A 17,628-nucleotide genomic window follows, 5' to 3' on the forward strand; every position below is an offset into this window, starting at 1 on the left:
CAGAAAGAGAGGATGCCGGCTTACCTGAAGAGCAAACGTGTGTTCGTGCGCGAACCAGCAGAACCCGCTGCAAGGATGGTGCCGCAAGGCGCTGAGCAATGGAGTGTTGCGTTGCAGAAATTGCTTGTTGCACCAATTGATATTCTGCTACGCATCCTCATGCATATGCATTCTTGTCAATTAGTTGGATGTACAATAAAATACTGCAATATAATTTCTTCTCTGCTTTTTGAGACTGAAAATTGGGATGTTGAGTGTGAAGACATGATGATGCTGTAGTTACTCCTGTAACTCTCTTTATAAATTGTGATCTAGAGGACTGCAGTTGGAATTCAGTGAATAGAAATTGTAATAGTGCGGAAAAGAACTCTGAACTGAACCTTTGCCATCTGTTGACCGGTTATGCAGTACTGCAAACTTCATGCATCGTCGGTAAAAGTAGATGAGTTCTTCCAAAGCAAAAAGGTCAACATCAAGAGGATCCCCTCAATCTGATTTTATTTAATATTGTCATTGGTACGTTAGCAGTACTAATCGAGAGGGCTAAAAATAACACTCAACATCCCCATTTGATACACAATGGGTTATCAATCCTTTAATACGTTGACGACATGATCTTATTCATGGATAATGATTTGAAAAAGATAAAGAACATGAAGCTTTTGCTTTATACATTCGAACATCTTTTAGGTCTAAAAATTAACTTCCGTAAAAATGAATTGTTTTACTTTAGGGCGGTTCTAGACAAGACCGATCAATATGCTAATATATTTGGTTGTGCAAAGGGTGAGTCGCCCCTGTGCTACCTAAGAATCCCAATTCATTATCGAAAACTCAAAATTCTAACTGGAAATGAGTAGATAAACGAATTTAAAAAAGACTAACTAACTGGAAGGCCAAATACCTAATTGCGGATGGCCGACTGGTACTTCTAAACTCAATACTTAGTATCTTACCCGTTTATATGATATTCTTCTTCCAAATCCCACACAGGGTATTAAAAAGGCTTGATTATTTTTGCTCTCGATTCTACTGACAAAGTGATAATCCGAAAAAAGAAGTACCGTTTAGTGAAATAGAAAGTCCTTTGCAAACCCAAAGGCAAGTGTGGACGAGGGATAAAAGATATGGATATCCAAATTATCTCACTCCCATGTAAGTGGTTATACAAATTACTGATAGAGGATGGGATTTGACAAGAAGTACTACAAAATCAGGTGACTCACTTCTGGACCGGACTAATGAAATTGAAAAATACTCTTTTCTGTTATGGCACATTCAACATAAAAGATGACTCTGAAATCAGATTTTAGGAGGATATTTGGTTAAGCAATTCCCCACCTAGAGTCCAATATCCTTCTTTATATGCGAGAAACAAGCAAGCCTCGGTTGCAAAGTCAATGAAATCATTCCCAACCAATATATCCTTCAGATGGGATCTAATCGACCAATGTTTGTTCACGTGAAATGAATTGATGACACATCTCAACAACACTTTGCCTGAGGATCAAGATGAGTTTAAATGGACCTTAAGCAAAACTAGTAGGTTCACGATCAATGCTGTATATAGGGCTATGGTGCAAGGGGATGAGCCAATCCATAATAATTAAATGTGGAAATTAAAAATACCAATAAAAACTAAAATCTTCGTTTGGTATTTACAGAAGGGTGTATTGTTAACAAAGAATAATCTAAGTAAAAAACAATAGATTAGAGATCAGAAGTGTTGCTTTTACCATAAAATTGAGACAATTAAGTACCTCTTTTTTGGTTGTCGATTTGCCCGTTCTGTATGATTCATAGTCCGTGTGGCATCGTATCTTTATCAACCATAAAATGCTCAAACTATACCATATGTTAACTGGCTTATGGGTTTTAGTAAAAATTGAAAGCCTATATACCAACGGTGGTGGCTACATTTTGTTAGTCCCTATAATCTTGTAAGAATGGCATTGTCTTTAATAAGAAGAAATTTGTATCTCCCTTACAGGTTATTTTTACTTAAATATATTGGCTTTCATACGTGGTCTGTGCTACACCGGCAGGGCATCACGAGCTGGTTTCTTCAACATGTATACGTCTAGGGAGGATAGACAAGAAGCTCTTTACTCGGTTTGGATAACAGTCTGATACTACATCCAAGATTGAATGAAACACCGTGTCAGCAGTTCATCAACAATATTCTCGTCAATTGTAAGAGATCATAAATTATCTGAGTGAACCTAAGGAATCATCAGAGAAGACAACCAATCAGTCTTCATTTAAATTTGCAGGAACGAAACACCGGTACTTGCTGAACAACTAATACAAACGCCTGCAACTTTTACAAACGTTCCACAAATATGCTTCATGAAAAAGCTTCCAGCAACTGGAAATTCCGAAGTTACCAAATACTCAAATAGTCAAAAAATCAATTTAAGGTCTTCTGCAATTTCAAAAAATTAAGGTCTTGGTTAGTAAAACAGCATAGACAATTGTTGACATCAAGGGTAGAATTTTGCACAACAAGCAACATCACTGGTACAAATAGTTAAAATAACACATATTTGGATGGTCGCTAAAATTTATCTGACGTATGCATCTAAAAAAAGCTGAAATAACGCTCATCACGCTAATGGTCATCACCAGACCAAGAAGAACTCGCATCATCCAAGCACTCGAACACTACTGTTAAAACAACCTCCCCTGCACCAAAGAATCAGCATTGTCAGCTCCCGAGGCTCTGTCCACGCCCGCCGTCCAATCTCGCGCCCGGCACGATTCAATCCGTCCACATCGCCTGGGGGAGATGTCCATACTCTCGAGGGCTCCGAGTCGCTCCTCCGCCAATCCCGGTCGCCGCCGCCGCCGCTGATGGCCTTATCCGCCGCCGCCGCCGACTTTCCACCCTGCTCCAATGTCGCCGCCACGGAACTCAAATCGCCCCGGGCGCGGCAAAGAGAAACCCTAACCGCGTTCGTGGCCTCGCCCCGCTCGCCTCCGCAGTCGATGACACCTCTGGTTTTGTCAATTCTGTCGGTGGAAGTTTCGATTTTGGAACTTCAAATTCGATTCGAGAGTTCAGGATTCCCAATCCCCTCTTCTACTGAAAGTTGGACATCCACTTGGTACCCAGCAGCAGGTCGTCGCGGCCACTGGCCCGTCGCGCGGGTTGGCTCGCTGACCGCGCGTGTGATCTCGTCCACACGGAACGGCTCCATGGCTCCCTGCCCACCACCCAAATCAGACAGTACTGCCACTTAATTTGTCGCCCAAAAAAATTTGCATCTGGTGCTCTCTTCTCCTATCCTTTCCTCCCCCATTCATCTCCTTTCTTCCTTCATTGTGCACCAACTGCTTCTGCCGAAATCCTTCTCAGCACGAGGCGATGACGGTGGGAGAAGCTGTAATCGGGTGCCTGGTGGAAAGCGTCCTGAACCTCTGCTTCTCTGAAAAGTTGGTTGCATGGACTCGCAAAGTTGGGCTTGCCGACGATGTGGAGAAGCTCAAGTCAGCCATGAGGTATGTCCAGATGGTGCTTGCTGCTGCCAACGGGAGGAAGATCGAGAACCAGCCGCTGGCTCAGTCTCTGAGTGATCTCAAGGGGCTGCTGTACGACGCCGAGGACGTGATGGACGAGCTCGACTACTACCGCCTCAAAGAACAGGTCACAAGTGGTATGTGTATCATACCAATCCCAAGGATTTGGTCATAAATTTGGTACTTTGCGAATTTAATATGCTTCAAGTGTTTTGTGAGATTGGCCAAACTGGTTTACATTTTTAACATAAATTCCAGTTGATTTATTTTCGGAATATGACGCAGTGATCTACCCTTTCACTTCGCAGACAATACTGCAACTTCATCCGCGTGGTGGTTTAGCTCCATTAAACAATTAGGAAGCAGTTTAATCGACAAATGTGGTAACTTTGTCTCCACGGGCAACTCGAGGAGAAAAAGGAGAAGAGAAGATGACCACAAGATTGCTGCCGACACACACCTGGGAAACATGAGTGAGTTTTCTGGTAGGATAAAACACATTACTGGTAAACTAGAGATGTCGGCCATGACGTTGTCAGATTAAGAGTTTCTACAGGATCTGGTCATTATTTTATTTATTTATCAAATAAATGATAGGCAAATATGAGTCTAAATGCAACAAAACACTAAATAAATAGGTACAAAAAATGGATACATCAATGATGATGACTTATATTAGACTAATTAGAGGATATATCACATAACATCATAGGAAAAAGGAATACAAATGGGCTATAGTCTCACTTGGCCAACTATCCTAGCCAAGCTCAGTAGCCCATTTAAACACCACGCCACCCCAATCCAAGCCCACTAAGCAGCATAGCCAGAGCAGCGCAACATCTCCCTGTTCTTCTTCATCAGGCCATCTACCTCAGCCAAAAGCAGAGCCACCGCAGCCATCCCTCCTGTACAACGCCAGCACCGGATCCAACACCTCCATCTTCTCTGCTTTCCTTCCCAGCTGAAGCCAAACTTCATGCCCTAGTCCCATCGATAAAGGTAGGCGCTCATCATTCCTTATTAATCTGCCACTTCTCCCTCAATCTGCGCGTGGGGAAGGCTGCGACAACGTGTTGACGTCTACTACGCACACAAATTACTAACCACAAGCGCACGGGTCAATTGTATCTTTTCCCTTAGAGTATTCCAATGTTTACTGAATCCACAAGGATCAACAACCAAACCAGTAGAGAAATTATCATAACAAGTTGATTCTAAGCATGAATCCTTAATTGCATATAGATAACATGTTTATCATTAATTGATGAAAGAGATCGGATTAATGGTTATGAAAGCATAAACCAAATTTGCGAGTTACAGCCAGATAATTTGATAATCATGATGTCGGTAGTTACTAGTTTAGTTCAACCAGAAAGATACAATTGCCTAAGAAAGATTAAGCTTCCTTAGATCTATAAATTCTCCTGATTATTTCCTCCGGACCCCTCGTGCGTTCCCCGAGAGCACATGTCATGTGGCTAGTTAGTCACACCCACGCCCTTCAACAAATACAAACTAAGCAAATAGAGCGTGTCCAATCTAGCCAACTAATCATTAAGCTAAGGCAAGAAAACGCCAAGATTGGCTCTGAACTCGAGATTGGATGGTCTGGGCACCGTGTTCTTCGTTTTATATGGGTGTTGGAAGGCAGTGGCGTGTTTCTCGAGGTGGGGGCAATTGGTGTTGTGCATAACAAAGACAATGTCATGTGGCACCCTTTTTGGTTTGCGTGCTCACCTTTGCATATGTCGGTGCTAGTTCTTCTAGAAGGCCCCGTGTGCCTTCCATGCGGGTCCATCATGTCAAATCTTTTTGGAATAGACTCTGGGAGGAGTCTGTATCATCGTCGGTTTTCGAATTTCCTTGTTATGCTTATCAAATATTCTTCACGGTAATCTAGGGAAGTTTCTGGAAGACTTGCACGAGGGGAAACCCTCAGCCTTGGTTGGGCCAAGGTGGGCCTTGTGGGCCAAGTGCCGTGCGGCACTAGGCCTAGTGCCATACGATACTATGCTGTCCTTGGGCCACCTGGCCGAGGTTTCTTCTATATGGCTGGTGAAGTCTAGGCCTTTTCTAGTGAGGCCCAATTTTGCCCTTTTCTGTCGTCTTTTGTGATATTTCTGTAAAACATGCTCAAACAACACTATATGCGAGAATTGTTAGGGTTATAGACAATAATCAACAATAATGATGATAGTTCAGATAATATATTGAGAGAATTTGATGCTAAAATATACAATAACTGGTGTCAACACAACGCGGAGTTGACCGTTTGTGAGGCGGGCTAAGGCATTGAGCAAAGGCACGGGGAGGCATGCAGTGGTGTGGAGCAGGGCCCAAAGAATGTGTAGGAGGCCATGCAAGAGCAATGGCGGTGCTGTCGATGGAGGTGGTGCGTGTGCAGGCAGTCACGGGCGATGGCAACGGACGCCATCGGCTCGCCTATGGAGGTGATCACACGTGGGGGTGGGGTATGGACTAAGTGTACTTGCTAGGTAAAAACGGGAATCCCGAGGGGAATTTCCCTATAAACGTGACTCCGGCAAAAATTTTGGGAAGATGATAGTATCGTTTCCGAAAATATGGAAAGCGGTTAGGGAAAAAGGGAAAACAGTATGGGTCGAGATGGGAATTTCATGTTCCGTTTTCATCCCTAATAGTAAGGAATGAACCGGGTGCAACCATGAAGCCATAATCAAAGAGAACAACTTAGTTGGTTCGGGTCCTTGTGGTGGAACCTGCCCACCTGGGTTCAAGTCATAGACTCAGCATATGTGCTTATATTTTCCTAGGATTAAATCCGGGAAAGAAACAATACATGCACATGTGGGTACGTTCAGTGGTCAAAGCGTATGCCCTTGCTACATGAGGCTAGGCCTCCAATCTAGTTTAGACGTGTGATAGGGTGCACAATTGCACACACGTTGGTGGATGTGAGCGTGAGTATGGTGTGTGTCCGTCCGACTTGTACTCAAAATTTTTTTCCAAAGCAGGCATCACAGTCATTAGTAAAGTTGGTCAAATGACCAATATGGACAATCTCTAACTAAAGATTCATCTAACTGAAACACACAGACTAAAATTATGAATTTTGTTCACGTCGAGTGTTTTTGTGCCATTGGTACATTTGTTAACATGGATTCCTTTCCGGAATTCAACAAAGTGATATAAATTCCCTTTTACTTTGCAGGTAATACTGAGGGTGGTACAGCCACTGCTGCGCACAATACTGCAAATTCAACCACGTGGTCCGTTCAACAGCTTAGAAGCACCTTAATCGGCATCTGTGGCAACTTAGTCTCGAGGGGGAAAAGGAAGAGAGAAGATGACCACTACATTGATGCCTACACATACCTTGAAAACAAGCGTGAGTTTTCTGATAGGATGCAACGTATTGCTGGTACACTACAACGTGTTGGTCGTGATGTCAGTCACACTCTCCATATAAATGAATCGAAGTTCGTTGGAACTTCTAGTTTGAGTCCGAGTACACCCCAGGACACACGACTAACATCATCATATCTTGTCGAGCCCAAAGTTTATGGGAGGCATTCAGAGATGGAATCCATCCTAAAGCTGATGGCAAGTAACAGATCCAATGGCATAACTGTCCTACCGATTGTAGGCATAGGAGGCATTGGGAAGACAACTCTGGCACAACTTGTGTACAATGATCCGATAGTTGCAAATCAGTTTCAAATCAAGATATGGGTTTGCGTGTCTGATAACTTTAATGTAGTTAGGCTGACATGGGAGATGTTAGACTGTGTCTCTAAACAAAGGCAAGCAGAAACAAGCAACTTGAACAAGCTTCAGGAGGATCTAGAGAAACACATGAAATCTAGGAGGTTTCTAATTGTCTTGGATGATGTCTGGGATGACATGAATGAACACTCTTGGAACAAACTATTAGCTCCTTTGAAACGTAATCAGGCAATGGATAATATGATACTTGTGACAACTCGAAAATTGCCTGTTGCAGAAATGACAAGGACAGTTGAACCAATCATGTTAGGTGCTTTGGAAGGGGATGATTTCTGGCCACTATTTGAATCATATGCATTTGGTGATCAACAATATGAAGATCAAAGGTTGTACAATATTGGGAAGCAAATATCTCAAGATTTGAGGGGGAACCCATTAGCAGCAAAAACTGTAGGTGCGCTATTAAGAAGGGATATTAGCTTTTCTTATTGGACTAAGATTCGAAAAAGTGAAGAATGGAAATCCCTACAAGAAAGCGAAGGCATCATGTCTACTTTAAAGCTGAGCTATGATTGCCTACCAGGCCACTTGCAGAATTGCTTCAGGTATTGTTGCCTGTTCCCCAAGGATTATCACTTTGATGGAGCAGACTTAGTCAAAATTTGGATTTCACAAGGATTTGTGGATGGTAGCCGTACCAGTAAAAGTCTAGAGGACGCAGGGAATGCCTATTTGGCTGATTTGGTGGACTCGGGCTTCTTTCAGAAAATAGGAAGGGATTGGAATTCTCTGGAATGCTTTGTCATACATGATCTTATGCATGATTTAGCATGGCAGGTTTCAAGAGCTGATTTTGGCACTATAGATGGCTGGGACTGTGAAGAAATCTTACCAACTGTGCGCCATCTATCAATAGTTACTGATTCTACATTTTCTCATGAAAATATTAACAAAAAACTGCGGCAAATTAAATCTGTGAGAAAGCTGAGGTCCTTGTTGTTAATTGGCCATTACGACCCCTCTTTTTTTGAAGACTTCCAGAATATGTTCAAAGAGGCCGGAAATTTACGTTTGTTGCAAATCTCTGCAACTTATGCTGATTTTGTTTCCTTCTTGCGCAGTTTGGTAAATTGTTCCCATCTTCGCTACCTGAAACTTGAGAACAAATGGATTGGTGAAGATTTGCCTATACCTATGAGCAAGTTTTACCATCTTGAAGTATTAGATGCTGGACACCCAACTATAGTTCATGGTATGAATGATCTTGTCAGCATGAGGTATCTTGTTGTGACAAAGGGAGCGTGCTCTTCTGTTACTAGTGTTGGTGAAATGAGCAATCATCAAGATGTGCTGAATTTCACGGATCAAAATTCTAGCTGCTCTGAGATAACACAACTTCAATCCATGAACAAGCTTGTACAACTTGGTGTGTTTCAACTCGAAAATGTCAGTAGTGCCGAGGCTTATGGAGCAAAACTGAGAGATAAACAACACTTACAAAAGCTACACTTGTCTTGGAAGAATACTTTGTCACAGGATGGATATGATAGTCGAAGTTCTGAACAATTTGTTGACACAGCGAAAGAGGTTCTTGAAGGTCTTGAACCACATCGCAACCTAAAGCATCTTCAAATCTCTGGGTACAGCGGTGTTACCTCCCCAGCTTGGCTTGCCACTTCAGTTAGCTGTTTGCAAACTCTTCATCTAGAGGATTGTGGAGAATGGCAAATACTCCCATCTTTGGGGAGGCTTTCGTTTCTTACAAAGTTGAAGTTAAGGAAAATGCAGAAAGTAATAGAAGTATTGATTCCTTCATTGGACGAGCTGGTGCTGATTGAAATGCCAAAATTAGAGAAATGCTCCTGCAATTCCGTGAGGGGTTTGAACTCTAGTTTAAGGGTACTGAATATCCAGAGATGCTGCGTACTGAAGGCCTTTCCTCTCTTTGAGAGCTGCGAGAAACACAAAATCGAGAAGAAGTCATGGTTGTCCCGTCTTAGAGAGCTTACCATCCATGATTGTCCTTATTTAACGGTATCATATCCTCTACCACCTTCAAATGCTATTGTTCAATTGTCCATTCGCGGAGTTCCAAAGCTTCCGGAAATGAAAGGATCATCAAGGGCAACATTAACAATTGGTTCTCTGGATGAACTGAATCACAATGTTTTGGCATTCCATAACTTGAGGTTCCTGTCTCACTTGATACTAGTAGGATGCCGAAATCTATCATTTACTATATCCGAGGGTTTCAGGCAACTCGTCAACTTGAAGCGGTTGAAAATATACCAGAGTAAGGATACCGATGAAGACATGGCAGCTGCGAATTTCATTGCCCCTCCATCTCTCAAGCATCTTGCGATCATGAGTGGTAAAATAAATTGGAGCTGGCTATCTAGGATGCTTCAACAGGTGCAGGCCCTTGAGGAATTACATTTAGAGGGGTGTCACCTAAGAGGGCTATCGTTGGAAGAGGAAGAAAGTAGCCTACCTAATCTGATCTCATCTCCGGAGGCTTCATCATCAGGAAATCCATATGATGCATCGACAAGCTCAGCTTCAAATGGACTCTTGTGCATTCCATTAAATATCATCTCCTCTCTCCAGAACATGACTATTGTGTGTTGTGGTGATCCAACATTTTACGGGACCAAGGATGGCTTCGCTAGATTCACCTCACTTGAGGAGCTAACAATTTGGGGCTGCCCCAAGCTTATCTCGTCATTGGCCTGTAAAGCCGAAAACAACGACCAGGCAAGCGAAAGATGGCTTCTTCCGGATTCACTTGGTAAACTTGTGATATACCTTGAAGGACATGAGTTCATCCATTCCCCGGAAACCCCCCATTCCCCCGAAACGCTGCAGCTCTGCTATCCAGGGAATATGACCCGCCTAAAAAAATTAGAAATATGGGGCAGCCCAAGTTTGAAATCTCTACAGCTGCATTCTAGCACAGCACTGGAGGAATTGGATATTCGTGATTGTAGATCTCTCACGGCACTAGAGGGCTTGGAATTCCTTGGCGTTCTCAGGCATTTGAGAGTATCCAAGTGGCCCAGCTTTCTCCTATGTTTGGAGGATCTGTCAAGGCAGGGCTATGACCTGCGCCCTCGACTGGAAAGCCTCGAGATCGACGATTACTATATCCTTACCACGTCATTTTGCAGGACCCTCACCTCCCTCCAACGCCTAGAATTTCACACTCATTTGAGCCAAGTGACGAGACTAACAGATGAGCAAGAGAGTGCGCTTCGGCTCCTCTCGTCCCTGCAGGAGCTCCATTTTTGGGGTTGCCGGAGTCTAGCAGATCTTCCTGTGGGTCTGCACAGCCTTCCCTCCCTCAAGAGGTTGAAGATCTTCGATTGCGGGAGTATCTCAAGACTGCCACAAATGGGCCTCCCACCTACGCTGGAAGAGCTGGATGTTAGCTGGTGCAGCGATGAGCTATCTGAGCAATGCAGAACGCTTGGGCTGCAGTGGCGTTCTTCAGAATGAATACGAGCATCATACAATTGCAAGCTGTTCGAGAGAGTGTTCATGGCATCCCTGTTCCTCCCGGGATCACCTGTTGCGGGGCTCATGCTCGCGAGACGAGAGTCCACAAGTGTGGTTCTTTTTACTCAAAAGCGTCAAAAACTGGATTTCTTGTGCCAGATTATGTACAGGTTTTGTTTCACTTCTGAACCTCGTCCTCACGTGGTCATGTTGCTGGATACGGTTCTCATGTTTTGTTATAAACTTGTTGGGATTTTAGAAAAAGCCAACAGAGAATTTGTGTGATGTCATGTTCAACGAGGTAGCTGTTTTGCTCGTTCAAAAGGATGATTATCACTTATTTCGTTGACTACAGAAGGGACTCCGAGATATATCTGAAGATAATGTGCTTTTCATAAAAAAAATGGAGTAAATAAGCGTATCCAAAATTTTCTTGCTAACCATGCAAAATACTCTGCAACTACAACAAGGTACTCTCCAGTTCTATCTCGCTCTGCTACAAATCAGGATGGTGCAGTCAGCAGCCAGCTAGTTTGTGCATAAATTTGAGGCATCCTTTGGATTGTAGAAATTTTATAGGAATTTTAGAGGATTTCAATCCTTAGAAAATTTTCCTATAAGGGTCCTTTGGAAAAAAGGAATAGGCTTCTCAAATTTCTATGAAAATCCTACGAAATAGTTTTTTTTCACAGGAATTTTGGAAGAATTGTAACATGAGGTCCAACCTCATGGAATTTCCTTTGTGTTCATTTGATTCATGTGTTTTTCCTGCGCTCCATCCAAACGATCATTCCTGTAGTTTTTCTGTATTTTTCCATTATAGGATTCAAGGTGTTAGGATATTCTAATTCTGCGTTTTTCTTATTCCTATGTTTTTAGAATCCTATGTTCAAGAGGCCCTGAGTATGCAGCCTGCGACGCACTCTGTTACTGCTGATTGATTTTCCACGTGGTGAGAGTTTTGTGGCCTGTGTTTGTGATGTTATATCTTACGAGTTCATTGTGCTGTCTGGGCCTTTTGAAGGCAAACATGTCACACCTTTGATTGTCATTGAAGACAACCAATCAGTCTTCGTTTCAATTTGCAGGAACGAAACACCGGTACTTGCTGAAACAAACGCCTGCAACTTTTACAAACATTGCACAGATATGCTTCATGAAAAGCTTCGAGCAACTGGAAATTCCGAAGTTGCCAAATACTCAAATAGCCACAAATCAATTTAAGGTCTTCTGCAATTTCAAAAAATTAAGGTCTGGTGGTGTTAGTAAAACAGCATAGGCAACTGTTGATATCAAAGGGTAGAATTTTCGCACAACAAGCAACATCACTAGTACAAATAGTTAAAATGAACACAGATTTAGATGGTCGCTAACATTTATCTGGCGTATGCATCTAAAAAAGCTGTTATAACTCTCATCACACCAATAGTCATCACCGGACTAAGATAATGTCTTGCTACTTATAATACCACAAGGCGAAATTTGCTACGGGACACTGAACTTTGCTGGTATTTGCCATTTCACACCGTTTCAGTATTTAGTCGCAAAACATTACAAATTTGTTGCCACATGACACTATAACCATTAGAATAATATTTTCTTAGATTTCATGTGAGAGAGTGTTCATGAAAAGATCATTTTGCCCTTCGGATCTGTAGCAGCAGTTTTGGCTTTGCAGGACCATTTTTCAATTTGATTATTCCGAAAAAAATCAAATTCGAGAATTTTGTTTTCCATTTTTTTTTCATTCACCGGCGGATTTCAGAATTTCGAATTTCAAAATTTTCGTATAGCTCTGTATGTAGTGAAATTCGAGAATTTTCAAATTTTCAGAATTTCAAATTTTAAAAATTGAATGTTAAATTTCGAATTTCAGAATTTTTGTATAGATATTCTGTATGTATGAAATTCAAAATTCTGAAATCCGCCGGTGAATGAAAAAAAAAAATGGAAAACAAATTCTCGAATTTGATTTTTTTTGGGAATAATCAAATTAAAAAATGGTCCTGCAAAGCCAAAACTGCTGCTACAGATCTGAAGGGTGTAAGGATCGGTGACGTCATAAGAGGGGGGGGTGAATTAGGACACTTAAAACTAAACTGGCTCAAAAAATAACACAAGATAAACCTATATCAATTTCTATCTAAATGTGCTCTAGGTTTATCTAGCGTGTCTACTCTACCGATTAAGGAAACTTGCAACCTATCTAGTAAGGTAAATTGCAAGAATGTAAATGCGGAAGTGTAAAGAGGGTAGAGAGAACAAACTCGGCACAAGGATTTTTATCCCGTGGTTTCGATGGCATGAAAGCCACCCCTAGTCCACGTTGGAGCTCCACAAAGGATATGCTCCCGGTCGGCACCCGGTCACGGCCTTTGAGCCACCAAGTCACAAAGACAAGGCCTCTACCCGGATGAGCCACCAAACCACCAAGGCAAGGTCTCACCACTAGCCTCTCTTCCGGTTCCTCGCCGCCGTGATCACTTCGGAGCTTGAGCCACAAAGGCAAGGGTCTCCGCGTCCCCGCACAAATACCTTGCCGCCTCTCCACACCAAGTCGGAGGGTCAACAAGCTTACCGGCGAGTCACCAAGACTCCAAGGTGCCGGCGTACCACTTGGTACAAGTTAGGATCACTCCTTGATCCACTCTCTATGCAGCTATCAACTAGCTACACTCTCTCTAGGCCTACAAGCACTAATCACTCTCTAATGGTGTGCTTAATCGCCTTGGATTTGATCACTTAAGCACTTTGGTGGCTTGGATGTCTTCTCAAGTGTACATGAACTTCTCTGGACTCCAGCACCTTCAAATGACTGAGTGGAGGAGTATTTATAGCCTCAAACCCGCCAACTAGCCGTTGCCCCAACGGCTCAGAAAATTGTGAGCACCGGATAATCCTGTGATGATAGTAGTACAAGCACCGGATTATCCTGTGAGTACATCAGAGAAACTAGCCGTGGGAACCCACTCAAACTCAACTGTGAGCACCGGATTATCCTGTGATGAGTTAGTTAACACCGGACAAAAGCACCGGATTATCCTATGCCCATAAGTTCATTTTGGAGCTCTCTGCAAAAATTAGTCCGGTGAGTTCATTTTGTGAGCACCGGATTATCCTGTGAGGCACCGGACTTATGTTGATTTGAGCACCGGAGTTATGTTGATTTGAGCACCGGATATTCCTCTGAAGCACCGGAGTTATGTTGATTTTGAGCACCGGATTATCCTGTGAGGCAAATTTCAGCACAACTGTATTTTGGGCATAACTTTTCGCTCCGAACTCCGATTTTGATGATCTTGGGCTCTATTGAAAGCTTGTGAATAGATCTACAAGATTATACAAAAATCCATCCCATTTGATCACATCAAAATTCATTGTGAGCACCGGATAATCCGGTGAGGCAAATTTCAGCACAACTGTGTTTTGTATTTTGGGCACAACTTTTTGCTCCGAACTCCGATTTTGATGATCTTGGGCTCTATTGAAAGCTTGTGAAGAACTCTACAAAATTATACAAAAATCCAACCCATTTGATCACATCAAAATTCATTGTGAGCACCGGATAATCCGGTGAGGCAAATTTCAGCACAACTGTGTTTTGTATTTTGGGCATAACTTTTCGCTCCGAACTCCGATTTTGATGATCTTGGGCTCTATTGAAAGCTTGTGAAGAACTCTACAAAATTATACAGAAATCCAACCCATTTGATCACATCAAAATTCATGGAACAAGTCCAATTCATTCCTTTCTTTGTTCCGGCTTCGGTGACTTCTCTTTTGTTGCATCCATGAGACCTACTAAAGCATATACTTGACAAACATGTTAGTCTTATTGACTATGTTGTCATTAATCACCAAAATCACATACATGCCCTTATGTAATTTAGGCAATCAATCTAAGGGCATGTTTCCTACAAAGGGTAAAATGGTCTTTTCATCAACACTCTCTCACATGAAATCTACGAAAATACTATTCTAATGGTTATAGTGTCATGTGGCAAAGAGCCATAAATTTGTAATGTCTTGTGGCTAAATACTGAAAGTTCGGTGTGAAATAACAAATACCAGCAAAGTTCAGTGTCCCGTGCAAATTTCACCATACCACAACATCGTCAAGGACATAAAAAAGGTGAAACATAACAGATGTACTATGAAGAACACAGACACAAGAGCACCCTAATATCAGAATGCTAGATCAACTAATACAATTGCCCCGATACCTTCCATGTGACGCCCGACTCCGCAACTGCTCCCGCTCTCGGCGCAGCGCCGCAACGGCCGCCCGAGATTGCGGACGCCCTCAACCGCATTCGCGAATCCCGCAACCACCACTCGTGTCTATACAATCCAAATCAAACCCCGCCGGGCCTCCTCTCACCATACCGCACCCAAAGTCTCACATCTCGTTGAGTTTCCTCCACCCGAGAGCGCTTGCGCCGCCGCCGAAGCTCCGCTGCACCCCGTCACCGTCGTCGAGCTACTCCAGACTTCCCAACGCCGCCCGAGCCTTCTCCCGTGTTCGCCGTCCACACGTCGACGTCCCCGACCGATCTCCATCGAGTTCCGTTGCCACAGTCGAGCTCCTGCGATCGTCGAACCTCTACTGAGCCTGAGCGTCGTCGCCAAGCCTCCTCGAGCTTCCCCGACGCGCTGCAACTCGTCAAACGAGTTCATCGTCGATCCCCGGTGCTTTTTCGCTGCTCACCGTCGATGTTCGACCTGCGTCGCGCCATTCCCGTTGCCTTCGGCCATCCTCTGCCGTCGCTCAAGCTCGCCGTCGTCGCCCTCATACCGGAGAAGAGGTAGGCCCAACCTCAAACGTCCGATCTCTCGTAGATGGCCACGATTAGATCCAGTCGTACCCCTTCACGGGCCAATTAGATCGCGCCACATGTCCCCTTTGATGATTGGGATTATGTGAGCCATGTCAGCCGCCAAGTCAGCACGCCACGTGGGCGATTTTGTTCAATGTGGCAGTCCAGTCAGCCGATCAGAGCCGAGTCAGCAACCCGGTCAACACTGACGTCAGCGCTTACGCAATAACTCAGAATTTCCTTTAGAAAAATAATTCACGAAATAGATTTAATCCGAAAATATGTTTTCTTTTAATAGAAAAATTCCAAAAAATAGTTTATGTTATAAATAAATGCTTTTAATAAGTTTTGTTGCTCATAAAATTAGTTTTAATTCTAGAAAAATGCAAATAAATTCCATAAAATTGTTTTAATTAGTTTTATGCTATACAATAATTCTGGAAAATTTTAAATAAATGTTTTAGGATATTTAAAAATTAGGTTTAATTCCAGAAAAAATAGTTTTTGTTGTTTTTAGTCGTTTTAAAAATTCGTTTAACCGTAGCTTTCGCGGCATTGCTCCGATTTGGGTGATTCTTGCGGTCAAATCTTTCAAAAATCATAATCAAGCCCGCCTTCGCGTTTGTTTGTTGCGTTAGCTTCATTTTGCGCTTGCTCTTAGTGTGTTGTTCTCTCCGCGTGTAGACGATCCTGTCCCAGAGCCATTCGAGAATATTCAAGATCAAGATTTCGACAACACTGAGTAGCATTTCGGAGAAGACAAGTGTACTTGAACATCTTGCACCTATTTTTAGGAATTTATGTTAGTTGTTTATCCTTCATTACACGCTTGTCTAAATTGGAAACCTATGAATAGGGTTTACTGTTTTTTGTCTGATTATCCTTGTCGTCGTTGATGAGTCATGGGAATAAAATTGTAGATATGCTAGTCGCTGTCCTGGTTGGGTTAGAAGTTAAACTTGACTAACGATTATGTAACATGAATCGGGTATGGTAATTTTTCGTAGCAACATGAAATAGGGATCCTAACAGGATGGTTGGTATGCGGATGGTGTATGAAGGTGCATGTGTTGTGGCGCACGATGGGAATGTATCTGTTCATGTGTGGGGTCCTAAGGACCGGTTCTTGGAGCCTGTAACCCGGCTGAACAGCGCAACCATGAGGCTTATATGGGTACGATCTGACCAATTAATTAGATATCCTCCTTATTATGTACGCACCAGTGGACAGTTGAGTGGCACAAGAAGGGGCCTCTGCAGTGGATGGAATCCTTGTTAGTGGTGAAATCTTAGTAGGTGCATATGAATTTGGAGGCACTTTGTAAAGGCCTTCTAGTGAGACCCCAGCTCTACACCCCGGAAGTGTGAAGCAAAACGGGAATCATGACTCGTGGGTAAAGTGTGCAAACTCTGCAGAGTATAAAACTGATCGATCAGCCGTGCTCACAATCAAGAGCGGACTTGGATTTTTCTTGCTTAGTTGGGATCAAGGTACTAGTATGGATGGTCGGTTAAGCAGGTAATGGGATTACCTGGTGAGTTATGGTAGCCGGATATGGAATATCTGGTGAGTTTAGTAGTTGGATGGAATCCGATGAGTTGTTTCTCTTGTTTAATTTGTGTCTTCACACTTAGTAAATAGGATGCCTAATTCTGGGAGTTATAGGTTAAGGTTGCTTAGTGCAGTAAACCAGTGTCTAACCTTTTCTTTACTTAAGCCCTCATATCATACTTTTCTACACTTGCGGAGTACGATATGTATTCGCACTTGTTATTTCTAATAATAAATGTTGCTCAGTTGGAGAAGGCTACATGAAGATCAAGGAAGCTAAAGACTACAATGAAGACGGAACATCCTAGGTCGCGTTGCCCCCAGTCGATTGCCTGTGGTGTGGCATGAAGCCTTCGTTGGAGTTTCATCTTGTTCTTCCGCTACCGTTTAAAAACTCTGATATCTGTTTCAATGAAGTTGTTTTGTTCGATATAGAACTGTTTATCACTGATGATGTCACCACATATATGGTGAAACAGATCCTGACATACATGTGGAATACACCTGGTTGTTCTTTTTCAAAAACTGGACGTGACATTC

General features: G+C 42.8%; 1 protein-coding gene across 2 annotated transcripts; it reads left to right on the top strand.

The window, feature by feature from the left end:
• Nucleotides 1-2,638: 2,638 nt before the first annotated feature.
• Nucleotides 2,639-11,016, top strand: LOC133925013 (putative disease resistance protein RGA4). Of its 2 annotated transcripts, none has more exons than XM_062370812.1 (3): nt 2,639-3,656; nt 3,828-4,004; nt 6,710-11,016. In XM_062370812.1, the coding sequence occupies exons 1-3, from the start codon at nt 3,368-3,370 to the stop codon at nt 10,717-10,719; spliced, it is 4,476 nt and encodes a 1,491-aa protein (XP_062226796.1). In that variant the 5' UTR covers nt 2,639-3,367; the 3' UTR covers nt 10,720-11,016. The 2 variants fall into 2 exon arrangements, with proteins under 2 accessions (XP_062226796.1, XP_062226797.1); XM_062370813.1 differs by having other exon boundaries at nt 3,828-3,992.
• Nucleotides 11,017-17,628: the final 6,612 nt, after the last annotated feature.

This window comes from Phragmites australis, chromosome 7 (assembly GCF_958298935.1).
Source record: "Phragmites australis chromosome 7, lpPhrAust1.1, whole genome shotgun sequence".
In the NCBI taxonomy this organism is placed as follows: domain Eukaryota; kingdom Viridiplantae; phylum Streptophyta; class Magnoliopsida; order Poales; family Poaceae; genus Phragmites; species Phragmites australis.